Here is a 26,563-nt window from a genome sequence, read left to right as displayed (position 1 = left end):
ATACTGAATATTAGGATTAATATACTAGAACAGGAATAGCTTTTAAGTAAACTCCTAATGTGTGAATATGGATTCATAAAAAAAGACAGAACCATGAAATTTATGCATTTTATTAAAAGAACCAAAAAATAAACACAGAAGTAGCATACTAAGATGACTTACATAACGCACACTTCTAAACACAAACAAGCAGTACAGCGCTATAACTTGGGGGGAAAAATGGAAAAAAAATCAAAGCATCTACCCTATTGATAGCAGTTGAGGGAATGAACTATGGCATTTTGGAGGCAAAATATGATGGGAGGAGTTTTCATCTGGGAAATATCATGGTCATTATTTAAATCTATAATTGTTGCGCATGGCTAATAATTTTCTTATCTATGGGTATTTTTAAATTGACATTCTTTTGTCCCAAATTTGTGCTTCATTTTCTACATTATACTGGACTGTTGTTATATAAACGCACAGTCAGCCCTTAAAAAAAAAAAAGAGTGCATTTAGGAACATCTTTTCTTAAAATTTAAATGATTGTAATTTGGGGGTATGGTAACAAATGGTTCATTTGCTAATAATTAAAGCAGCAACAATAATAAAAGGAAATTTATTTTGAAAAGGGCAACCCCAGAACCCAGCAATACGGTGGTCGTATCATTCTCTCAACTGCTAGACACAAAAGACATAGCAACAGAATAATTTGGTTTCCATCATGAACAGAGAGCATCTGTATACAGAAATAAAGCTTTGCAACCATGCACTTCTATGACAGATAAATCTTTAGGTTGTGTGTTTTTGGGGAAAAGAGCATGGCCTAAAGTGGGGTTACTTTTATTTAGGTCTTGTTACAGAGGTACTTTTAAAAAAAATTAATATGATGTAGAAGGTGACTAGTGAGAATTTTTGCAATACCTTCAAAGAGTTGGGACTTCGAATGATAGATTTTTTCCCCTTTTTGGTCTACTATTATTGAGGCTGGGTTCTATTTAAAGATAAAATTTCTCTGGAATCATCCTGCTTTGGAGTATTAATGGGTGGTTCTTTCCCAGGCAAGGCCAAGTGGAGGGGCTAGAAACTGTATGAACTAGTCAAACTAAGCCCTTTCCTGGGTTTAATGGCAGAGGTCCCTTTTGGGCCTCAAGTCATTCACATTTTGTTATGTTTCCTTCTCTAATCTGACTCACTGAAACACAGCCCCTGTGTTTCAGCTCCAAAGAGTGTGACCCAATGGCGGTCAGCATGGGCAATATGCCATCAATTAATTGGTTATCTTTTGTGATGCTTCTAGGTTCCTTCTTACTATTTTATAAATGATTCTTCTTCACTTAAAATTGTATATTTCTCTTGACCTTATGAAAATATATTCTTGTTGCTTATAGCTCCACCGGGAAATGTCAACACAAGAACACAGGGTAAGTTGGGAAAACAGGTTGGCGATGAGGTGGAAGTTGGAGTCCCTAACTACAGAATGCATGAATGCTTACATTTTGTACCAGTGTATCAGATGGTCAGGCTGATAGTTGTAGAGCTGACTCTACGTGATTAAGGGCTGAAGGGGTGGGGCGGGGGGAAAGAGAGAAATTTCTAACCAACTGGCCCTGAGCTATTGGACAACTGTAAGGCTTGGATTGCTGTCTGGCTTTGGCTTGTTTCCCTCTCTCTGTAAGGGAGAACCAGCAAGATGGGTAGCAATACTAATACCAGCCCCCCGATCCCAGGATGGGTTCCTTCTCCAAGGCAGGGGAAGGACCCAAAATACCCATGGTGATCTATCCTCACACCTTTCTAACCCCATTGCCTGGAGGCAACAAAAAGTTAGATGGGGGAATGGGAGGTAGGGAAATGGACCGAGATGGTCTGATTGCAGCTGCTACATATGTGAGATCTGGGCTGGTTCTCTTCTGTTTAGTTAAAACAGTGGGAGGCTGTATGGCACGATGAAGCACTTTCTAATCTGGTAAAGGCGAGTCAGAGAACAGCTTCCACTGAACAGGTATAAGGTAAGTTTAAAGCCATTTATAAAGTTGTGCCAGGGGCATTTTTTTTTTTTTTCCCTTTCATTGGAGGGAATGAAATGCCTGTGCCGGCCATACTTAGCTGTAAAATGAAGTCTTTCAGTGGTTGCCAGTTGGGTTTTGGGATCTGAATTTTAAAGGAGAAGTAGTGGTGAACGTTAACACTTTGATTGTCACTTAAGTGGATATTAATTGATGGAACGGATACCTCTCCATCAGTAATTTTCTGGGAAAGATGAAATCTAAGTTGATCAAAATGGATCTATCCATCTTGCAGCCTACAGGGTACTTCACTGCTTGCAACCATTGGAAAAGGAAGACCTTTGCCAGAAACCTGCCTAGTGTGTGTGTGTGTGTGTGTGTGTGTGTGTTTACAATGGAGATTAATCTAAAAAGCCAATAATCTTTGCTACTGTAAAAGATGAAAGGACTTTCTCGCTCTTGGTCAGGTCAGTGCTGTTAGCGGAAGGTGACCTGTTACCTGTTACCAGTCTTTTCTTTTGGTGAACTATAGCAAACCAGAAAGCCTCCCCAACAGCAAAGCAACATCGTGCTTTAGTTAAGTCTTCTAGCAAAACCCCCCTCCTTCTCAAGGCCTTAGAAATAACTCTATCTTACTTTTTTGCTATTATCACAGATTTCTTATATTTAAAAAACAAAAGTTCCAAGCATAGCGTTCACGGACTATGTACATAAGTGCAAAAAAGGTGTGTCTCACACAGTCGCACCCTAACTGAGACCATCAGTTTACTGCAGCATATGTCTCTCAAACACTGTTAAGGGGTCATTCCACAGTATCTTTATGTATGGTTTTACAAATACGAATTCATTCCAAAATACGTGTCCATCATTCTTTAAGCCTCTTTTGGATGTGTTGGGGTGGGTATATAATTCCAGAAAAGCGAATTTTTGTAGTGACAGCTATGCCTCCTGCATAGAGTAACTTGGAATAAGTAATGTTATGAAAGAAAGGTCAGATAATAGATTAAAAATGCAATGATCATGTTTTGAAGTTGAAATACTGTGGAATAACCCTATCCACACAACAAATTCTACAAGCTAAAAAGCCTGACTCTAGAATCCATGTGTTGTAAACTTTTTGATCAAAAAGTCATATAAGGACACAAATTCAGCTTTCGCGTGGCAATTTGGGATTAAAGAAAAATTCAGCCAGATCTGTTCTCTGAATTTTGAGCTGTACCTTCTACATACTCATACTGTCAAAAACCATGTATAGTTAATGAGTAAAATTATCACACAAAAGAAAACAGGTGTCTAAAGGTAGCCATGTTGTAGTTTTGTTGCTAAAGCAACAACTAAATATAATTAGTTAAAAAATTATTATTTGTATATAAAGTTAAGTTTGTTCTTAAACTGTGAACTGTAAAGAATATTTATGGACTATAATCTATATCTTGTCATGCTTCGGTGTCAGTTTAAAACCTATCTAGGTGGGTTGAGTACATGTAGTAAAATCTTTAACTTTTCTCTAACTCTCCTGCAAAGTTAAATTCGTTAGTGACTTAGAGATATAAAAATGTAGTATAACAAAAACCTTAAAAACTAAAAAGAAAAATGAAAACCTGGCACCAGTGAGGGACTTGGTGCTCAGAAACTATGTCTGCAATTATTATCTACAGTTTGATGACGCTATCAACTAAGTTTGCAAAAAAAGTTGTGATACTCTTTTAGATACTATTCATTCCGGTGCCTTCGACGGGCACTGGTAAAATTAACAATGAGGCCACTATCTTCCTACATCTATTCAACACAACTGGGAGGGCCTATTTCCCTACTTCTATTTCAGTGTGTGTAGAAATGCAGAAGAGACAAAAAGAAAGAGGATTCCAGTTTCTAATCATTCTGTGCATTACAGCCTACCCTACAGACTAAAGTAAGTCGGAACCTTAGTGAACACAGCCCCGTGGTGCGGGACAACACTTAACGGCAATATCAAAGTGCTTTCGCATGTTCAAAAATAGATGGCAAAGGTTGATGGAGGAGGGAGAAGATGACTTTTCACATGACAATGAACTACAAATTAGACTCTAGTCTAGACAAGTGAGATGAAGTGCAACAGCTGGTTAGAGAATCATGCTCCAATTGCAAAAGTAAATACTGTATTTAAATAGCAATTTTATGAATCCATTTGGTTTTAATTTCATCTTAATCCCTCTTTAAAATATACTTCTGTTCACATAGTGCCTTTAAAAAATTTTTTTTGATACTACTAAAACCCTCTTAACAGATAACTTTTAGATTATTTTCTCTGTATACCTGACCTGTTTTATCCAAGTTTCAGTACTCTTGCCTATTTTTGCAAAAGGCTGAGAGAAATGGACAAAAACAATAATTTTGGATAAATAAGAATAGAAGCCCTTATAAAATACAAAGCTTATAAAAAGTCAACTAAGAATCACAAGTGGTTAGAATTTTATATATACAATTCATCCAGTAAATTATTGTTTAGAGTCACTGATTAGTTTTGTGACTTGGCTTTTTAACTGGAAATTTATAGTCTAATGACTCTCCTTTCTTCGTTTCTTTTCTTGAACAAAGAGAATCAGCATAAGTCATTGCACAACTAGTTTAAAGAGTGCTATCTTACAATTGCATTTTTGTCAACGTTCTTTTGCAACTGATCAAAACTTGAGTGCTTTGAATCGTCTTTCTTCTAAATTCACTTACAAAGTAACTTTTAGAATGCCAGCCATATCAAATATTGTGGCACCCACACTGCAACTACCCTGAATATCCTTCACTGAACCTCCTACTGAAAAATAAGTCATCACGGATGTCTTCCAGTGCTCTCAGCATCATAAAATGCACTGTACACTAGGCTGCTTGTCTATGTACATCTTCTTCAGAAGTTTAAAAGGTTAAATGAGACAGTATACGTTGTATCAAAACGTCAAACTACACAAAAGAGTTCATTTCGCACTGAAGACATCTCTAGCCCCTTTAAGGAAGACCCCAGACTAGCTCAGCTGCATCCTTCCTGGGTTTGTGTGACTAGCTCTGCCTTTCTGGAGAGGCGCCAGCACGGGTTCTATACACAAGTTATTTCACAAAGGTGTACTCTACTTTCTTCTCTAACAACGTTAAGATTTTGGGAAACAGAAATTAAGTGGTTCATGGAGTCAACAGGCAAAAGTCTGGACGCGTCTTGTTCTCTAACGCCGGGCAATACTGTTAATAGATGACAGGGTCTTGATGCAAGCAAGACCCTTTAGAAATTACTGATGATCGTGATTCGGGCTTGATCATTAAGAACAATAGGATATCAACTCCCGCACAGCTAATTTTGCCCTTTTGTATTCTGAGCGGAATGGATCTGCTTTGGGAGGGAGTCGCGAATGTGCCGAAGCACAAACGGTGCGAAACAGAGGAACAACCGAAAGTCCGGAGATTTTTTTGGGTCTGACTGCCACCGATTAGGTAGGTAGCCATGGGCAGGTCACGTGCCCCGGGCCCCAGTTTCATCCCTTGTGAGAAGGTTGTGCCAACTCCATTGTTCTATGATTCAAATGCTGCTAACCAGCTTAAGGTATCCTAAATCCCATTTTCTCTTTCCTTGTCATTTTCATGAAGGAGAACAAACCTGCTATGACATTAAATTTGCTGACTGTATGCTTTCTAGTGAAAGAATATATATTTAGTAGAAAATATTAAACCTAGGTTGATGTGAAGTATCTTATGGTTCCAGCACTGTATAGCAATAGTAACTTTAATAACTGAGTACAGTGGAGGAGGTAATGTCACCTACCATATGAACTACTGTTTTACTTGGTTATACAATTATGTCACGAGGATTAGTAACGTGAATTCAGCTCAGCTCCATGGAGTGTAGCTGGTCTGTCTCATCCAAAGGGTGCTGAGAACCTCTCTATTACAATATTCAAATACATATAAAAACAAACAAATCTAAACGAGGAAACAAAAAAAGGCTTGGTTATGATATGATTCTGCTGTTAATAAAGTCTGGGAAAGGCAACTTGACACAGATGTTGGCTCCTTCACTGAAGTGTTCAACAGGACTGGAAATTTGGGTGAACTGAAGCTAAAGACAACTGTGGACAGCCCTCCTAGCAGTTGTAAGTGAATCAAAGACTCACTTGAAATGTCTTCCTACCCTCCTCCTCACCCCCACGGTTTCCCCAAACCTATACTCATACTCCAACTGTGATCAACGGAGAAGGCTATCCATTTGGGGAGGAAAGACCTCACTCAGAACCACTTCTCTTTCACCCTGACTTTTGCAAGATTGCCTCTTACTATTCAAAGAGTGGTCTAAAAAGCAGGTGCCATATTCATCCAGAGAATGGCACTTGTGGAAAAGGTTTTCACACACTTTCTTCATAAAACGGAAAAACTATCTCCATGTCCTCACCTCCGTTTAATTTATAACCTACAATTAACATACCTTTAAGCCTCCAAGTACCAATCTTCAGCTGAAGTTGACAAATGGCTCAACCTAGGAGACAGGATCCTTGAACCACAAGAAACGTAATGGGCACTTCACATAAATGCTGAGAAATTTACCTTTAAAGGTAAATTGTAATTTTGCAAGCTTTTTGAGGAGTGAGATTAGGGGTTCATATTTCCAGAAGTTCCCTGTTTTTTGCAGGTAATTATTTCTCTCTCCTCTCAAAAAAACCTAGTCATGTGATTGTATTATGCAAGGTCAGATCCGCAGGTACAAATTATACACATGCATGTTTATAATGAATGTCTGCCCCAAGAAACCTACAGAAATGTTCTAAAGAGAGAGAAAGCATGTTAACATTAATCTGTTATGTTTTTCAAACACAGATATTTCTGTTTCCCATTAGTAATATTCTAGTTGAAATCAAACACCACACATCTAGAGGAAAACACTATAGTATGTCAAAATCTAACACAACACACCACACCACAATACAATAATAGTGAGGAAAATGGTACTGGATACATTTGTTACATTCTAAATCAACCCAAAAGACTATTGTGTAAACAAAACAGTAAGGTAACACTTTAAAACAGATGAACATTTACCCACCAAGAATGCACAGTAAGCCAACAGTCCACTGTGGAGATTCACTCAGCATAATGGTTATTGGAAAATCACAAAGAATAATGTAACAAACTACAAAACTTTACGGTCGTGTTCTACCTACTAATTCAAATAAGATAAATGTTAGTTATTCATTTTCTATGTATGTTTTGTTTTAACATCTCCACTGACTGTTTAATGCTTTATTGGTTTTGTTTGAATCTGTTGGTTGGTATATGCGTTTGGTTTAATATATTGACCGCACCACACTTATCGTAGCATTGGTAGAAGAGGACCTACGAAAATATATATGGAAAGGCCATATGGAGGTTCTCATGGAGAGATCTTGATACTCCGTAACTCTGTTGTTCAGAATTTCAACTGAAACGGAAAAAAAAAAAAAGAGAGAGAGAGAAAGAGTGAGAAATATTAAGGGGTTATTGAAGCAGGAGTCGGGATACTTGGTTCTTACGCCAGTTCTGTATGCGAACTGTCAATATATTCCCCACTCTGAGTTTCATATCCTACACCTGTGAAAATGGGGCTGTTGGGAAGGGTCACAGAGAGTCATATGGCATGACAGTTCATGGCCTCACTGAGTACTAGTGCACAGAACTGCCCTAAGGTGATCATTTAAGGTTTCATCCACACAATGCCTGAATGTGTGGATGAACAGCCACCCATCTCTCCACTTCCTTCAACTCCCTTCAAACATATATTGGGAAAACCTGTTTGATACCCGCCGTTCTGAAATATGCAAATATGAAACATACTTTAAACTTTTTTTATTTGAATGGTTTGGAGCCATGCAGAAATAGCCAAGGTGCTATCTAGGTATATAGCATTTTGCAAAATTACGTTTTTGAACTTTGGAGAAATTTTCGACATCTGTCACACATTGAAGTGATTATGGTGTGCCAAATACGTCTAAATTTTCTAATGGAGTCTAGCAAAAAGGAATCACGATTCTCAAACATGTGCTGTTGGAAAGCTCGTCATTATATTTGACAACTTTTGTTTACTTTATTGTAAAGCAGCCCATGAGAATCAGGCAGGTGTTTGCAAAACCTATATTCTCATGTTTGATGCTAGTCCCAAGTTGCTACCATCCCAAATGATTCACCTGAAAACAATTACAATTTACAGCTTCTTCCGTTATTCCACGTACTCAAAGGTGTCTCTGTAAAACATTCCTTATGATCAAAGGGACTTGTTTGTCTAATGGTCTAATGTGCAGTCAAGCCATAGGCTCGGTCCAGGACAGAGTTTGTGTTCTGGGCCCGGTTCTGGGGAACTAGTTCTCCAAGAGAACAGAACAATTAAATGAAACACTCCAGTCGTGAGAACCTCAAACTTTCACTTACTAATATATGCAATTCAGAATTCGTACACTTGTTATTAATAAGTCCCTATCAGTAATTAATTAAGATACTCTGGAATCTTAAGTGGCTTGAAAAGTCACATTTTCCAAGTGAAGGACTCCTCAAATTAAGTGTGTGCTATGCCTGGCTCTGGATGGGGCAAACGGGAGATCAAAGGGGTGGGGGGTGGGGTAATGGGAGTCCAACAACAAGTTTTTTTCTTAAAAAGCCATGATTTGAACAAAAATAATGACTATGTTACTAAATTATATCACTCAAAATTCAAAACAGCTGGAGCAATTCTGATAGACTTACATGGAAAGCAACACAAAATGGCAGAGTGTAAAAAGCACGATCTTTTACGACATCACGGGAGAAGTATATTGCTGACTGTCTTTATGATATTCATTGTAGTCAGACTGTGACAAAATTACTTTGCTTTACTTCAACAACAACAAAAAAACGAAGCTACAAAAGTGTTAAAGAATTAATATTCAAAAGTGATCTGTGCCTTGGGCTGACAACTCACACTCCTAACAGGAAAACATTTCAGAATTTGTAAGCTCATTGGGAAAACACAGTACTGGCTGTCATTTTTTCATAGAAAAAATTGCATATTTGCTCTCCACATTTCGATTTGGAAAATTTGGAATGCTTAACTCAAGCTCTACATTATAAGCAATGCCTATTAATGAAAATATTTACCAAAGCCTTTAGCAAATGCAATTGTGTAAATATAAAAGATATCTATAAATATTATTCATATTAATACTTAAAGAAACTTACTGTTCTACTGGTAACTTCTACATCTGTGAAACAAACATGCTGCTATTCAGTTCATCTATTGATAATGGGGGTATCTATAGTAGTAAAAAAGATTTTAGATTAAAATAGTTTCTTGAGAGAATCCCATTTATTTTGTTCACTGTTTGGAAATGGCAATTAAAAAGCATAATCAATTTCACAGAAAAATTGAGACATATTAACCATATCCACTAATGGTTAATTTTGCAAAGCACAGATTAGAATGTGGCTTATTCCCCCAGTGGATTAATGCTCTATGTGCTGTGTGGTTATCACTTGTAATTGAAGCAGCTGTGGAATGTGCAGGCTTGAAGCATGGTTACCACTCAGTAAGGCAAAACAGCCCTCATGTTACACGATTATTGTTGTATGTAGCTCATGACAATTTCAAGACTCTCCCCCAATTTAAAATCTGTCTTGGGACTCCGCCTGCAAATACCTAAAGCAAATGAAAATCACAACAACACAGGCACATCTAAGGTCCGTGTGAGATCTCTGATGTCATCACTGAGTGTCACCGAGTGTTGGAGTGTCAGTGTGACAGCGCTGATGTCATCACGGGCTAATGATAAGGATATCTGTGCCCTGGAAAGAAGTGTGCTGTTTGGCTTTCTTTCCAGCAGATCTGAAGGTAAAAGGTGATGATAGTACCAAGGGCAAGTTCAAACGCAATAACTGAAACAATGGTAGTAAAATAAAATAGATTCTTCTCTTGACCAATGAGGAAGCATTTACGGAGTACTCAGTATATGTGTTTGAGGATTGGTGTGACAGGAGCAATCGTGAAGATAGCATAGGAAGAGCGACCTCCGGGAACCAACTGAAACTGAGAAAACTGCCGATTCACCTCAGGATGGGTGGCAGATACACCCGTCCAGAAGATACACAAGAACAAAAATTCTAAGCGTGACGACTGCTTAAGAAACACCCAGGAGTACGGCTCAGTGTCTCTCGCCAATCCCAAAGGCATATACTGTGCCTTAGCAACACACGGTAGTTCTCTGGTCTGAACAGGTAAAATAAATGGCCAAACCTGATTGCCTGTAGCTGTTGCAGCGAAGGGGACGCTGGTGGCAGGTGTTGGTGCTGCAGACACAGTGGTGGGAGCTGCGCCGTGCATCATGGGCACTTTCAGTAGGCAACCACGGAAGCAACACACGGGAGGGTGGAGAATTTACACAACCATGACAGAAAACGATGGGACAGGGCGCAGTAGGTAGCACAGCAAGAAGCCATGGGACATCATCATAATGGACACACCGGGGTACAACATGCAATCACAGCGCAAAAGCAACACAGCGTGGAAGGGGGAAAAAATTTAAAAAGAGAAAAGGGGAAAGCCCATTATAGTTACCATTAAGGAAAACAGCATCACTCTCAACAGCTAGTTGTTCAGCAGAATCCCATTACACAGTTGACTTAAAAGGCCGAATTTTCGGAAGGGGCTACGATGAGCGCATAGAACAAAAGCTGATTTTACCAAGGCTACCTATTGGAATGCCTTGTCGAGCAGATGACTGGGATGCACAGTTGAAATGTGAGTGGGGAAGTGTGAATTGGGGCTTGGGTTCGCTAACTGAGAGACCTGAGGATCGTCACTAGCTTGGCAGGTGCACAGAGACAGTTACAGGTATACTTACCTGATCTACATGCGGGGAAAAAAGAAAAGGCAGTTCGATTGGTGGGTACATGGTGGGGGAGCAGATAAATACAGTGGACTGTGCATGCAGGTTTTTAAGTACATCTCTGGCAAATCCCTTGGAAATCTACGCTGTCTGTCAAACAAACACATGGGGGGCTTCCTAGTAAACACCCGACAAAATCTTGTCTTCATCGCAATTATTAAAGTGACGACTATAGGGTTAGCAGCTGTCACGTCTCTTTCGGGATGTTCTCTTTTTGCCTTTTCTAGTTTCTGTCTCATTTTAAAAGCTTTCGGCATGCTTTTCTCATTTCTAGCTCATTTTGGAAAGCAAACTAAGGAATTAATGTGTGAATGGTACGGCGTGAATGGCGAGTGTGCATATATAATAATTTATGTCTACATCCATTGAATTCAGATTTTCTGAAAGTCTACAGAGAAAGTAAATGGCCTGGAGAAAGGAAAATCAATATACACAATGTCACAGAAACCACAAATGTACCCCAAGTGGTGATTAACAGAAATCCTGTAGTTACCCCTTAAGCGTATCTCCAGTAACCTGTTACCTATAGACGTCCCTTAGTGTATCACTTGCCGATTCTAAGAACACTCTTGCATGCAGTTTGCATTCCTACACATTTCACCAACTTGCAGAAGTCTGTTCTAATCATACGCGTGTGATGCTCCTGTTAGTATCAGTGGACATGTTTTACTTCCTACAGGGGACAGCCGATCCCTCCATAACGGAGGCCCCACCTCCGAGGCCAGGGGTCACCCCCTGCTATGTTCGTGAGTGCTACTACTGTGTGTCATTTTGACCTTTTGTTTTATTTCAATAAACCTGTTTGTCCCTTTTGGGTTCTGCATCTCCTCTGGTCAACCAGTAGGACGGAGGTCAGGCTATGGCAAACTCTCAAAAAGGATGAAAAGCACTGGACTGATAGGACATGGTGGGGTGGGGGGTGTGCGGTGGGACAATTCCTCCCTGTATCAAATGGAGCTACTTTCCCCTGGTCTGTGCCCATGGACTGGAGGAACTGAGAACTCCTACCATGGAAACAAGTCACTTTCTTGTCTTCTTCAATGTTAGTGATGTAAAAATGGTCTTGAGATGGCTACCAGATTGTACTGGTGACTATTAAAGGATTTGCGGGTAAGTGATTGTTAAGAATCACATATCCCCAAAGAGTCATTCTGAAAGGATTCTGTTCTGCCTGGTTCCCATGCTCCTGGCATTTCCTCCCAGGACACTACAGAAGGCTCTAGCTTTGCCTAACTCATCCCTTGTCAACATAGAGTGATTTAGATCTTGTGGGTAACTTTGGTGGGGGGAGGGGGGACAAGAACGGTTTTGTTATACTTTACGACCTACACGTTAGAAAGCCCCAGGTGTGAAGCTGAGAAGACAACTGCCCATTCTGGCTGGCTAAGGAAATGTTTCAAAATAGTTCAGCTGCAATTTTTAGGATGAAAGCAGAGAAATGGCAGGGTCAGTATTTGGCCCCAGTGGTGATCACCTAGGACTCAAGAGTGTAGCACTGTTGTCATTCCGCAATGACAGAGATGTGAAACAGACAGCACCCTATTGAATCTTCACTCTTCAGAAAATGTCCAAAGAGTGCTCAAAATATCAGCTCTAAAATACAAAAGTGCAGAATTCTCTTATTTTCTTCCTCCTGGGGACGAAGTACCCTAACCTGCTTACACTTAGTGATGCAACTTGTTTTCTAGGATATCTGTATATATAAATTATTCCAATCATGGTATAGCTGCATTATAATTGCAGGAGAGGGAAAGGTCTGGTAGCCACAGTGGTGAAACTGCAGTGAGAAGTTAAGTACCTTCTTGCAACTTTTGTCATAAATATGCTCAGCCTTCCACAGAGCAAAGGCAGGCCACAATACCACTTCCAAGCTTCTTTACCTTGCCTGCTTTCTCTCTTCTTTGTGCCCTGACTCTTTCCAAATGCCCCTTCCTCCCAAGCTGGTGGCCCATGAACCACATCACCCAGTCACTCATCTCTTTCACAGTCATGACAGAAAAACACTTATTTTCGGATTAGAAAAAGTTGAGAATGTTTGTACAAAACCTACCAATACTTGAAGCGGGTGCCATGCACAGTATTGGCCCTGTACACCATGCAGAAAAGCGTGAAAAGTAAAGGAGAGAGATTTCATTATTAAATCTTTATGGAGAGAAATCATTTTTAACTAGAAAGATATTCTTTGCAATATTAATTAATGAGCACATGCAAAACCAGTAAACTCCCATGCTCACAATTACAGCTTAGTTTTAAGCTCCCCAACCCAGGTAATCAAAGTAATTCTTGGATTCTTAGGTATAAAAACGAACATTAATTTTGATGATGTGGTTCATGGGCCACCAGCTTGGGAGGAAGGGGCATTTGGAAAGAGTCAGGGCACATTAATTTTTTCTTTAAAGGAATTACCTTGCTTAAATTGCATTTTTATTTTGGACACCTATTACCACAGCCTCATCCACCTCATAATGGTGAACTTGACTATGAACACAGAGCAAATAGGTTTTTCATCAAGAGGGGGTGCTCAGTCCAACAGGTTTTAATTTTGCTATTAATTAGGGGGAAAGGGATTCTTCTGACATTTCGCTCCTAAATCTAGACTTTAAATTAGCCATATCCAGCCAAAAAAAGTCTAAAAATTGTAAAAATTCTGTTTTTTTAAATAAAGAACTACTGTGGTTAAAGATTGGTTTTCTATGGCTTCTTTCTAAATTAATTAGCTGATTAATTTATCAATTAACCAATGGGTGTTTTCAAGTGTAGGTGTATAAGACCATGTGTTTAGTACGTTTATATAGTCAATAAGGTACTAATTTTAAAGCATAGCACTTTCATTTAATAATAGTTTCCAAACTGGGGCATTTATGATTCTGGTAAAACAAACAAACAAACAAACAAAAAACAAAAAACAAAAACTACTGTACTCCCAGTGGTTAGTATTTTCAATTTATTCCTAAGAGACTATATGCTCATTCTTAAAGTACTGAACCACAGGAAGAAAAGTATTTCTCCTCATATGTGATATTTATTTGAACAAAATTTTCTATTCAGTTTGGTACAAAACTGTTATGGTATTATATACATGTGAATGTAGAAGGTAACAAAATATCCTGCATAGTATCAGGAAAATATGATAAACTGCTCTAGTTTTTATATTAACCGGTACAAGAGTTAAAGGCTAAAAGTATGTGAGATACACACACACACACACACACACACACACACACACACACACACACACACTATACTGTCTTATAACTACACTGTAAGTTCACGGGTAGGTTTATTATAACTATCTTTGGCATATCAAAGATATACAGATTACGTATTTTTGCAATGCTGAAGCTGGGAAACATTTTTTTTTTGAGGGGTGACCAGTGTCTTTTCAAGGGATACCTAAGAGTCAAGGAATTAGTTTGAGACTGAATCAAGTGAAACAATCATCAGAAGCAAAAACTTAGAAATGCTAAAAAGAAAAATGTCAACAGTTTTTCCTCGTTTGATTTCAAACCATTACTTTTAAGGCATCATAGAGACATTTGGTCCGATAGACTGGCAGAGCAAGTCTAACGGCCTTGTTTTATTTCCAACCCAAACACCTGTCCACAGTGCTTCATTAAAGCTCTTTGGCAGCTGGTGTGCTCTGTACACATTCACAACATGGCTAGACTCACACAGAGCCCTGTTCTCACCTGCAGGGATAAATGCCGGCTGTGGGAGCTGCAGGTTAGCCAGAGCCTGCTGGCAGTGGAAAACGCCGGGGTTAAAGACCGGAGTGGCACCATTGGTCTTTTCAAGTGCCGATCTCTTTGGTATCAGTTGAAGCATACCAGGCTGGCGGGCCTGTGAGGGAGGGAGGGATTAATAAATAGCACCAGAGAAAGTAAAAAATGTACTCAAAGCAAGCAAGCAGCAGTTAGATAAAGTGTGGGCCGGGAGCCCTTCACCAGGGCAGCCTATCCACTGAGCAACTGACTAGATGAGTACTTAATCCCAAACGGGAAATACACATACAGGGAAAAAAAACCCTGATTTTCAACTTCACTCATCTAGGCCAATAAAAAGGGGCCTTCTCACTTGAGCAAGATGTGACCTCAAGCTTAACAGCAAATAATCATTTAAAATTAACATCTCGGGGATGTTCATCCATGAATCTATTACAATGAGATGAGCAGAAGCAACAGATAGAGCAGGAAAGGGATTTTGGCCAGCTAAAATTCCAACATGGATCTAGGAGATCAATGGTGATGGTGATAAAACAGATGTCAGGAGGTCAGAGTCTGATACTGTAGCGCCATAAAACAAAATCTAAATTCTAGAAGGACTTCAGGTCCAAATCCATAACTGTGCTTCTCCCAACTAACATGTGAGGGAAAAGCAAATTCTTTTCTTCCCCACCACCCGCCTCACCCAGATAACGTAGAGAACAAAATGCGTGCAATTCTCATTTACAGGTGCTCGCTGTGCATTTCAGGATGTATCACTGGCTTCATTAAGTCCTTGTCAGGTTTAATTCTAAAATGCATTAGAATTTAAAATCCTTCTTTCATGTCTACACTTCTTTCAAAATCCCACTGTGCTTATAATACTCAGATTTGCTCCTGGATCAGATTCACTGGAGAAGTTTGACATGACTTTTTACTTTTTTTTTGGTCAGCAAATTACATGTGACTTAAAAAACATGTCCCAGTGACAAGAATTAGGCATGCTCCAAACTCTTAAGGAGACAGGAACACTTGTGTTGAGTGACTAGCATTCCACATGCCACAAAGGGGGCAAGCCATGACATCCTTGATCCTGTGGATCACAAAGTCTAAAGGTATCTCTATTGTCCTTTGGGAACTAAATATTTACCCTTCCCGTCTTTTGCTTTTAAATGCATACAAACTGCTTTCAGTGAAGTCAAGCTGAGCTACGCACATGAACACGAAGAAGGTTAAAAAAAAAAAAACCAACAACTCTTTTTTACGAAGCATTTCAGCTCTGAATCTTTAAAAATACAGAAAGCTTACATTTCTTTCTTTTTTATGCCTAGCTTCTTTTATTTATTTTTTAAATTTATTTTTAAACTTTAAATTCAATTAATTAACATATAATGTATTATTGGTTTCAGAGGTAGAGGTCAGGGATTCATCAGTCTTATATAAGGAGGGCTCATTCCATCACGTGCCCTCCTTAATGTCCATCACCCAGTTAGCCCATCCCTCCATGTTCCTCCCCTCCAGCAACCCTCAGTTTGTTTTCTAGAGTTAACAGTCTCTAATGGTTTGTCTCCCTCTCTGATTTTGTCTTGTTTTATTTTTTCCTCTCTTCCCCTATGATCCTGTTTTGTTTCTTAAATTCCACATATGAGTGAGATCATATGATAATTGTCTTTCTCTGATTGACTCATTTCGCTTAGCATAATACCCTCTAGTTCCATCCATGTCGTTGCAAATGGCAAGATTTCATTTTTTTTGATGGCTGAGTAGTATTCCAGAAAGCTCACATTTCTTCAAGAAGCCTCCTTTATTTGATCTTACCTCGAACCAATTCTGGTGGCCAATCTGACCTTCCTGCTAAGATTCTGCTCTGATCAGTTTACTCAGAAAGGAATTCTATATTGATATTCACAAGTAACAAATAAAGGCCTACCAGATAACAAATAGTTAACTCTCTACGTGGAAATTTGGGGCTGACTTCTATGTCTTCTACCAAATACAGCCAAGTCATGAGAAATGGACACATACATATGAAGGCCCCATGACTGAGCACGGAACAGGTATTCAATGGCATAAGCAAGCCATTCCTTGTACGTCTCAGGCATATGAGAACCTTTCTTTTTAGGGGGCCTACTGTATTCCTTCTCTCTATTATAGACCCACACTGCTCCTAAACTCTATGCCACCAACAGAAGTGATCAAAGAATTGGAGGTTTAAAATCTGCACTGAACATTTTGGAGACCTTGCTATTTCCGTAGCTTAAAAAATCCCTTCATTCAAGAGAATTTAAGACCAAAACCACTTGATGAAGTCTTTTTAAAATTCATCAACAGACTGATTTCCAGATCAGGGGAGAATTGGTGCTGTGTCCTTCCATCTATACTCCCTGGGAAAAGTTTGGAGAAATTTGGAGTATTTGCCTTAGAAAAAAGACACGAGAGCCCCACTCCTATGGAACAGGGACTGACTTATTTTGTGTAATGAGATTAGTGTCAAGTTCCAGTGATAGCAAGGTAGATTGCAACTCAATGTGAGGGAAACCTTTTTCACAAATAGGGATGTTTGAAAATAAATGCATCTCGTTTAGGAAGAGGTAAGTTCCTGTCATGGGCTTTGGGATCATGAGGTTTCCTCAGGGTTTGCTCCCTTACTGGGATTATTATACCCTATGACATGAGGAAAGGCCCACATCAAAAAAGAAATTGCAAGTCGCTTATCAAATTTACTGATAGCTATGACCAATTTAAGTAATCCTAATTCCTATTTCTCAACCCATCACACTGGAGTGCTGTGTGTATCTTTTCCCGACCTCCTACCTTACTAGCAAAGTGTCCATGAAGGTGGCTCACGGGGCCGAGAGGTAACTTTCTGCCTTTGTAGGTTATTCGGATTAGTCAGGCTATCAAAAACCACTCAAAATAGTTTCCTGTTTAAATTACATAATTTAGCCTTCCTCTAAAGATGGGGGAAAAAGCACAGTCAACGAAAATCGTTAGTAAAGCTTTTGAAACGATTATCTTGACAAAATTTCAGTGAATGAAGCAGAGTAAATAGGTTCTGTCTTTTCCAGCTTATAACTCTGGCTATTCAGAGTAAGATCCATTCATGACTATCCAAGATTATGGTTACAAGGATATTCGACAAGCTGGGGAATATACTATCATTTACCCCGCAATGGTCCACAACACCTGGTTCCTTCTTACTTACCATAGCGGCGGCAGCTGAATGGTTCATCTGGTGATGAGCTGCCCTGAGTTTGGCTTGCAAGTGTGCAGGAGGATGAAAGTACCTGCATTTCTCCCGGGTGCATCGCCCCTTGATGTAATCCATGCAGATCGTCACGGTATTGTCACTTGCCTCAATCATGGAAACATCCGTGGGGTGAGCATAGCGACAATCGTTCTCACCACGGGTACAATTTCCACGCTGGAATTCTCGGCAAACCTTAAATTAAAACAAAACAAAAACACACAACACATTGATGCCTGGAAGGTGATTAGCTTTTCTTTATTTCGCCAGCAAATGCAAGAGCAGTAGTCTACATGATTTTGTCATCTATTTAGGAAAAATCTAAAAAGCTGAAGGATAAGGTAAATCCATATTCAGTGTGAGGTGTAAACACAGACATTTCTAGTCCAAGGGAAAAGTACTCCGCTCCTTCCCAAGCAAAGTTGTCTGTTTTCCTTATGTTGAAATCAAAGTGCTTAAAAGTATTGTGGGAAACCACTTAATAATCTTCCAGTTAATTCACAGCCTGAAGTGTAATTAGCCAAATTTGCAAGAGGGGGCTGTTTTGCTCGAGTCCAAGATGAGTCTTTATCACACAGCCATGCAGTTTTCCCCAGCAAAATCGTGGCTCATGCCTGAGCTATGTGTACAATCAGATTCTATTACAATACACTGCCAGGCATTTAAGTCAGCCAATGGCTTTGACTCTATATGAAACGGACTAGCTATTTCTTTCAATCTATGAAGAATAACAAGGGAAGACGGAAGGACTTCCTTAAATCAAAACGCTGGTTGAAGTTTCTTTTAGATTGCCTTTTCATAGGCAGGGAGGGTATTTATTATCTAGTCCATCATTCTTAAGATGGAGAAAAAGAAAGTTTAGATTCTATGATACTCGTTTCACATTCTGCATTCATAGAGAGTTGGATTAGTCTCCTTTTTTTTTTTCATCCCCCAGTTGGATTATTCTAGCAATTTGAGACTCATTAACAATACAGTTCATCGCAGTCTGTCATATGGGAGGCTGGGGAAAAGGAGCGTTCCCACCAGGTTTCCGGTTCCACAGTGAGTCCGCGGTTGGGCGCGCTAAGACATTGTTTGACCTGTTGTAGGACCGAATCAATGCACTTCACAGCAGGGTGCGACTACAGTAGTAAAACCTTTACCGTTTTCCCGAGGTTGTACTCCATAAGCTAGAAACCCAGAGGTGCCTTTGTTTAAAGCATTCAAAACACTGGGCTCTGAGAATGTTGCTTTGTGCATGAGGTTAATAGCTACCCTATAGGTATTTACATAGTTCTACACCAATACCTCCAGTTTATCCGAACGCATCAGTTTGGGACCAGCAGCTGCTGGCAATGCGAGAGGCGGGTTTCCAGAAATCAGAACAGGTGCATTCGGTACAAGTTCAGCAGGAACCAGGCCCATCCCAGGATGAGGTAAGTAAGGATTGAAAGCCATTGCAGGATTAGCTGCAAGTGACGGATTCATAGGAAAAGAACTCTGTATGTTTAAAAGAGAAAAAAGGTATTAGCGGTAAATAGATTCTTACTACTATTACACAAGGACACACTCTTTCAAAAAGCCTAAGTCATATCCAAATTTACCGATTGATTTTTAGTTTCATATTAATTCCCACATAGGAGTTGCTTTAAACCAACAAATCTCATTGAGTAACAAATTTATTGGTAAACTGATCAAACCAGGCACACAATTTTGAGTCATGAATTAGCCACATTAAGTCTCACTGATGGAATGTCTTTGAAATGCGTTTTCTCTCGCGCTTCTGTTTTTAACCTAAAAACCATGCCACAGACGATATCATATATACAGGCAATGTACCTTGCAGGCCGACTTCAGGTTCTCCTGAAAGCCCCTTCGTTCCCCATTCCTTCTTCTTTCCCATTAGCACTGCCCGGCTCTAGCCTGCCGAAGTTCCCACCAACCCTGTTGACAACTTACTTCTGTTTTGGGTCCACTATCCATTATGGAAGACAGCAAGGAGTGTGGAAGAAAGGGGTAGATTAAAGAAAAGTGAGAGTTCTAACAACTTCTTGCTGTCCACCCAAAATGAGATGGGTATGGTCATTTTTTGTTTTTTTGTTTTTTTGTTTTTTAATTAAGGGTTCTACTTCACAAATGAATCTGACTTGCCCAGCCTCGTCTTTACCTAGGGGGCCAGATGATATCCACAGTCCAAAAGGGGCCCTAAAAAATGCTCCAAGGATCCCTGTTAGGCAGGAAGAAATAAGATGACAGGATTTTAAGGTGTATCAAGTAGAGCACAGCTCGTAAAGGAAAGCAGGAGCAATGGAAAGGGCTCCCATGGGTTTTTCTACCTTGCGAAAGTCCCAATTTCAAAGAGCTTGATATATATATTGCCTTTATTATCTGTAACCATGTAATTTATCAGTTTATGTGCTATTTTCCAGCTTGTTCCAAAGTGGGCGTCTTTTCCTCTCAATGGGGTTCTAATTTCTTTGATAGTTCTCTTGTCTCCACTATAGTACCCCATTCTTAATGAATGACTGATAGAATCAGTGATAAAGTTTAAAAAGAAATGTAAGCACTGAACAAATTAAGGACAAACCACAGCTGAATGTGGTACATGTCTAGCAGGGACTCTGTAAGGTTGTTAGTGCACTGATGTACACCTGGTGGAGTCTCACGGTGTGTTGCTAATGCTGTGAGTTCTCTCCTGCTTTCTTTTTATTTCTTTCACTAAAGAATGAATCTTCTGCACCGTCAAGCTGTACCCATACCTTCTGCTAAATCACACAAAGAGGAACAGCTCGAAACGCAGGTAGGATGGGAGGCTGTGGAGTACCAAGTGAGGGGCTATATATATTCACCAACCCAACCCCTGGTCTGACTTGAGATTTTCACCTGCACGCCTTCTCCATGAAGGCCATTAAAAAAAACCCACATGCCAACTTGGAAGGAAGGGGCTTTCGGATTTGCACTGGACCATAGATGATTTTATCAAAGTAGCTAATTGGCGTATTAGGAAGGACAGAAAGAACTTGGACCCTCAACACTGGCAACACCAGGTACCTGGAAAGTTGATGGTGCAGTCAGGGAAGGTGCTTTAATGTTGGAGGCCTAGCTGTCTAGGGCTGCCCCAGCCCAACGAGGCACTGTGATGTAAAGCTATAAGGGCATATCTTATCGAATGAGATACGAAGCTCTAGGAATTAGCTGATGTGATATTATTTTATAGAATGAGACGGAAATCTCTTGGAAACAACTACTCAGGCATGCTTCCATGATAAGGCACGTTTTATCAACTTGAGGATTCATGGTTGTCTCGAAAATCAGCAAGAATCTCTCATGGTAAAACTCTGTATTTGAACCACACAATAGTACCCTGTTCTAATTCTCTTTTCTCTCTGACGTTCATAGTAAATTTCTCACTGAAGTCACCACACTATTTCTCCTGGATACGTTTTGCTTTTTGCCTTTTATAAATGTGAGAACCATTATTACGATTCTCTTTAAAAACTACTGAATTTTTTATTTTTTTAAAGATTTTATTTATTTTTTGACAGAGAGAGAGAGAGAGTGAGAGAGGGCACACAAACAAGGGGGAGTGGGAGAGGGAGAAGCAGGCTCCCCGCTGAGCAGGGAGCCCGATGTAGGGCTCGATCCCAGGACCCTGGGATCATGACCTGAGCTGAAGGCAGATGCTTAATGACTGAGCCACCCAGGCGCCCCCAAAACTACTGAATTTTTAAAAAAGATCTATTTATGTATTTTGAGAGAGAGAGAGAGGGAGAGAGAGCGAGAAAACTCGAGCCGGGGGGAGGGGCAGAGGGAGAGGGAGAAAGAATCCTCAAGCAGACTCCCCGCTGTGGGCAGAGCCCGCCCTGGGGCTGGATCCCAGGACCCCAGGATCATAACCTGAGCTGAAGGCAGACGCTTAACTAACTAAGCCACCCGGGCTTCCCCTTAGTTACTTTCAAATGGACATTTTTGGTTTTCCCACCACCACTTCTGCCCCAGGGTCACTATTCCATTTCATGAATTTGAACATTCAAGGGCTTAGCTTTGGCTCACAGCCACCCGTTACGCAGCCTGCAAGCTCACACATTCAGTTTTACTACGCAGCTTTCATCCTGCCTAGACCTCCACCGTAGTCCTTCATGTCAGTGGAGCTAACAAGAACCCACCTGCGGGGTAAAGAACCTTTTAAAGAGAAAAGTTCCTAGCAGGTTGAATCTGATTTCTACTTATAGTCTCAAACAGTCTGGACACTTAAATATGTTTCAGATATTCACTTGAACCTAAATTATTTTTACTAAATATTTGAACATATGAGGTTTTCCCTTGAAAACCAGAGGTGTGGAATTTCAGCTTCCTCTGAGTCTTATAAAGCCAACAGGAATGGTGGAGACAACCAATTCATGAATAACAAGATCTTCTAGACATTTATTTACCCCCAGTGTCTCTAACAGTATTAGCTATGAGGTAGGAATTCCCAGGAGTGACTGCACGGTAGTGATTGTCTCTAGAACGGTGGCCCCTGATCTTCCTTAATCCTGGACTTCTTGGAAAGCTGTGGACTCTGGTCTATGGAACTTCCTCAGGAAGTTCAAAGCCCTCGTGGAATTCACCACTGGTGCAGGGCTCTGGACTATCCACTGTCTAAGAGCTTATGTTCTAGGGTAAGGATTGGCAAACTCCAGCCCCTGAGCCAGACTTGGCCAGCCTGCTTTTGCATGGCCAGATGGTGAGAATGGTTTCTACATTTTTAAGGGGTTGAAAAAAAGTAAAAGAGGAATAATATTTCATAACACATGAAAAGTATATGAAATTCATATTTCAGCATCCCTAAATAAATTCCACCATGCTCATTAGGAGACCTGTATTAATAAAAAGTTGTAGATAATATCCTCAACTTTGCCTCTTGTCCCACGAAGCCTAAAATATTTACTATTTCATCATTTACAGAAACCATTGCTGAACCTCATTCTAGAGGATTCTAAAGAGTAAAGCACTCCCATCAGTTTCTGGAGTAAAGCACAAATTTTATATGTGAATGTATAGAAATCTAATACTTGTGGCAAGATTCTGCAAGTTGAAAAGTTTTGGTGTTAGAAACCAATACTACAGTATTCACTAAAATGTTTTTTAATTGAACTAAAATTAGGCTTAACTATTTCTTTATACAACGATAACTATGCAGTGGCTAAGGATGGGAAGATAGATGGACTCTTGTAAAGGTAAAAATTTAGGAGCCACCACGTACTGGGTCTTAAAGGATTCTGAAACATCTTAATAAAAAACTATGCCTGAAATAAGTATCTCTAGTTTACACATACATTTTAGGAATGTTAACTTATTATTTAAAATGGGTTATCCCGCAAACTAGTATAAAGAAATAGAAGTGAAATGCAATGCTAAAGCAATCTTTGTGTCTCCCCAACAGCTTAGATCTATTCGTAGCTACTTCAGTAATATTCAAGGTCAGTTACAATTATTGTCGGATGAATGCAAAATACTTTAAGTCACTGAGGCTAATCCTGGCCTGAAGTCAACATAATTGAGGCCTTCTCTCTCTGAGCTCCTGTCTAGAGGTGGACAACCAAACATTTTCTTTTATAGGACGGCAGGCAAACATTTGGTAACGATTTGTTGACTCGATTTTAATACCAGAAAAATAACACTTCTAACTTTTATTAGCACTCATAATACCTACATTTTATTGCTCATTGACAAGCATTTATATAGTATAAAAGAAAGCCCCGCTCACTGTCACCATGTGAATTTCTGTACTTAGATAATCCCCAAGCACACTGAAATGTATAATTTTCGTTTCCCCCAGACTTGACTAACTTCACGTGGAGCTCAACTGAATAATCTTTGTTTCAGAGTTTTTGCTTGGTCATCTCCACGCTCTCTGAGTGATGTTCTGTGGGGACTGAGGTGGCCAAAAGGCACATTGCAGGAGGCCCGTGGAACCTCCAGACTGGTTAATTGGTCCCTTAATAATAGAGACTTAACTTTATAAACAGATGCAAGCTGATAGTGGTGTTTATGTTCTAACCATACTTGTTAATGAATAAGTCACTGTGGCCCAAGAGAGAGCTAGGAAAAAAATAAATAAATTCAAGGGTCAAAAGTGAAAAGTTGTCCTCATCTAGGTCTGGCTTTTCTGACCTTAATCACAGAAGTTTCCAAGTAAGAGGAAGCACTGAAGGTAGGCCGGTAGGCAAAGGATCAATAGATGACTGTGAGTGTGAAAGGTATAAAACATAGCGTGCAAGGGAGGACACATCATGGTTTGGATCTGCCCATATTTGGTAGAAGAGAAGCTGCAAAGTAGGCCAGCACTTACAAGGGAGTGCCTAAACACAGATCTGCATAACACATGGTCACTACAGGTAAGAATTTGGCAAAAGGGCAGATGACTTCTTTTTTAGATGGGCAAGGCAATTTTGACTGTTCCTGAAAAGTGAACAAGGACTGACCTAAAAATAGTTTGTGAACCACTATGTAATAATAGCGACAATTAACTAGTATTCCACTAGGAAAGGAAAAGTATAAAGAAATCAAGTGTTACCCGATTTTAACAAAGGGTACTGAACAATATGGGGGGGGGGTGACAAGGGCTGAGAAAAGCAAAGAAGCTGCAAGAAGCCTGGAGACTATAAACATTTCCATGTGAGTCCAGAATAAATGGATGCTAAAGGTTATGATTATCAACAGTTCAACAAATCTCCACCACCACTACCAAAACAACAACACAAATCAAAGCAAAACCTTGCATGGCTAATAGATAACTCTACAGAGGAAAAAAAAAGAAAAGCCCTAAGCTATTAAAAAAATACAGAAGATCAGGTAGAAATCAGAAATTAAGAGGATCACAAGAACATTAATTCACCATCTTACTATTGTTAGATCATACATTCCTTGAGGGTAGAGATGGTTTCTAGTTTATCTTTTTATCTACCTCTTACCTTCTTAAATGTCTGGCACAGAGTAGATGCTCAATAAATATTTACTGAGTTGAATGAAAAGCGATTCCTAAGCCATTGATTACTTTTAGGTTTACCAGTTAGAAAAATCCAATTCAAACATCACAGTACAAATGAAACAATCAAGGATCAGAAGTGGTAATACAGAGATTGAATAAATCCATCGGTTTTGCTGTCTGCTGAGGAAGACTTTAAGCAGAAGGCTGCTCCCAAACTATCTTTTCACATAGATGGTAAATGCTAGATCAAACGGTACGAGAAGCACAGGATAATTTATACACACGTGTGTGCCTGTCCAAGCATACACAAATATATGTGTGTGTACATTTCTACTGATTGATTGATTTTTGATTTATTTATCTGAGAGAGAGAGAGAGCACGAGCGGGGAGGGGTAGGGTGCCTGTATGTGTGCATTTTTAAACTGGAGTGGCTAAATCATCAGTATCAGAAGGTATCCAATGCAGAGTTCTGAAAAAAAAAAAAAATGGCTTAATGATACTATAGACCAAAAGATGCAACTTCTTATTACAAAATGTGTGGTTCCAGGGGACTAGTGAATTGTAAGTATGACTGGCATCCACAGAGTGGTTTAAGAGAAGAGACTAGCTAAAGAAGAGTTTAAAATGTTTAGTAGATGTGGGGCACCTGAGTGGCTCAGTTGGTTAAATGCCCAACTCTTGATTTTGGCTCAGGTCATGATCTCAGGGTTGTGGGATCGAGCTCCATATTTAGTGGGGAGTCTGCTTGAGATTCTCTCTCTCTCCCTCTCCCGCTGCCCCTCTCCCCTGAACCTTGCTCTTGTGTGCTCTCTCTAATAAATATATAAATCTTTAACAAAGTATTTAGTAGATGTATAAAGGATAGTAAGGCAAAATAGGACTGTTTAGGGGGAACCAGTTTAAGATTATGATCAGGTGCTGGGGGCAACAATAGGCTTTACTCTAGGTCTCCTGATGGCCCTACTGAACTATATTGATCTGTGCAAGGGGATGGTTTTGATAAGAAAAAAATCATCCCCGATAGGTGAGATTATCAAGTATTGATTTTGTTGATTGTTGCTATTGCTTTATCTTCCACCAGAAAAAAAGATTTTCACAGCCCTCCAAACTTCCTGCCTTTAACTCACTGGTGATCACCAAGTAGTTTTGAGGTATTTGGCTGTAGCTTAGACCGTGATCAAGAACAAAGAAGCTAACGGGCCCACATGGTCTCATTAGCTCCAGGCACTAGCCAACGGGAGCTAAGCAGCCCCAGAGGAGGACACAAAATGGGTGGAGAGGAGATTACATTGAATTTATCCGATGGGAATATATGAGGGAGGTTAACAGAAGAATGTTGAGATTCGTTACTATCAGAGGAAAGAGGCATCATGAAAGATAACCATGTACAAATGCTCTCTGTTTGGCTGCAAAACTGTAGCACTTCCATTTAACCTTTGAACAAACAAGGTTTCACACTGTGTATTAACAGAATTGGGGCAAGGCAGCAAACTTATGCTGGTGGGACTCACTTTGTTTGACTACAAAAGGAGCTTCAAGCTGTGTGACATACACAGCCTAGGGAAAGAATCCGGATAATGACTCCACTTTGGACCAGTAATTGCCATCAGGAGTGAATCTAGGATCTGTGGGGCCTGAAGTTTAGGCAGTTGGGTAGAGGAGGGGAGTCTTAAGAACAAAGAATACACAAATATATTTTGCAAACTTTACAAACACATGTAAACACATTGCTAGGGCTCCTCTCAGGGCCTTGGATGGAGACCACGCG

The 26,563-nt window shown here is 39.8% G+C and overlaps 1 protein-coding gene across 9 annotated transcripts in view; it reads right to left on the bottom strand.

Annotated features, from left to right (window-relative positions):
- Positions 1-100: 100 nt before the first annotated feature.
- MBNL3 (muscleblind like splicing regulator 3) overlaps positions 101-26,563 on the bottom strand; it is a 109,481-nt gene continuing 83,018 nt past the window's right edge. For 6 of the 9 annotated variants that reach the window (XM_027608781.2, XM_027608780.2, XM_027608782.2 and 3 more), the window contains 7 exons: positions 19,130-19,321; positions 17,798-18,034; positions 14,581-14,731; positions 12,942-12,977; positions 10,240-10,334; positions 9,189-9,262; positions 101-7,422 (listed from right to left, as the gene is read on the bottom strand). In XM_027608781.2, the coding sequence (XP_027464582.1) occupies positions 9,206-9,262; positions 10,240-10,334; positions 12,942-12,977; positions 14,581-14,731; positions 17,798-18,034; positions 19,130-19,321 (768 nt within the window). In that variant the 3' untranslated portion in view covers positions 101-7,422; positions 9,189-9,205. The remainder of the gene's footprint in view (positions 7,423-9,188; positions 9,263-10,239; positions 10,335-12,941; positions 12,978-14,580; positions 14,732-17,797; positions 18,035-19,129; positions 19,322-26,563) is intronic. The other 3 variants (XM_027608783.2, XM_027608788.2, XR_003522660.2) reach the window with 2 other exon arrangements.

Source organism: Zalophus californianus, chromosome X (genome assembly GCF_009762305.2).
Source record: "Zalophus californianus isolate mZalCal1 chromosome X, mZalCal1.pri.v2, whole genome shotgun sequence".
NCBI classification, from domain to species: Eukaryota; Metazoa; Chordata; class Mammalia; order Carnivora; family Otariidae; genus Zalophus; species Zalophus californianus.
The sequence above is the reverse complement of the archived record's forward strand: the minus strand, read 5'-3'. Positions and strand labels throughout refer to the sequence as shown.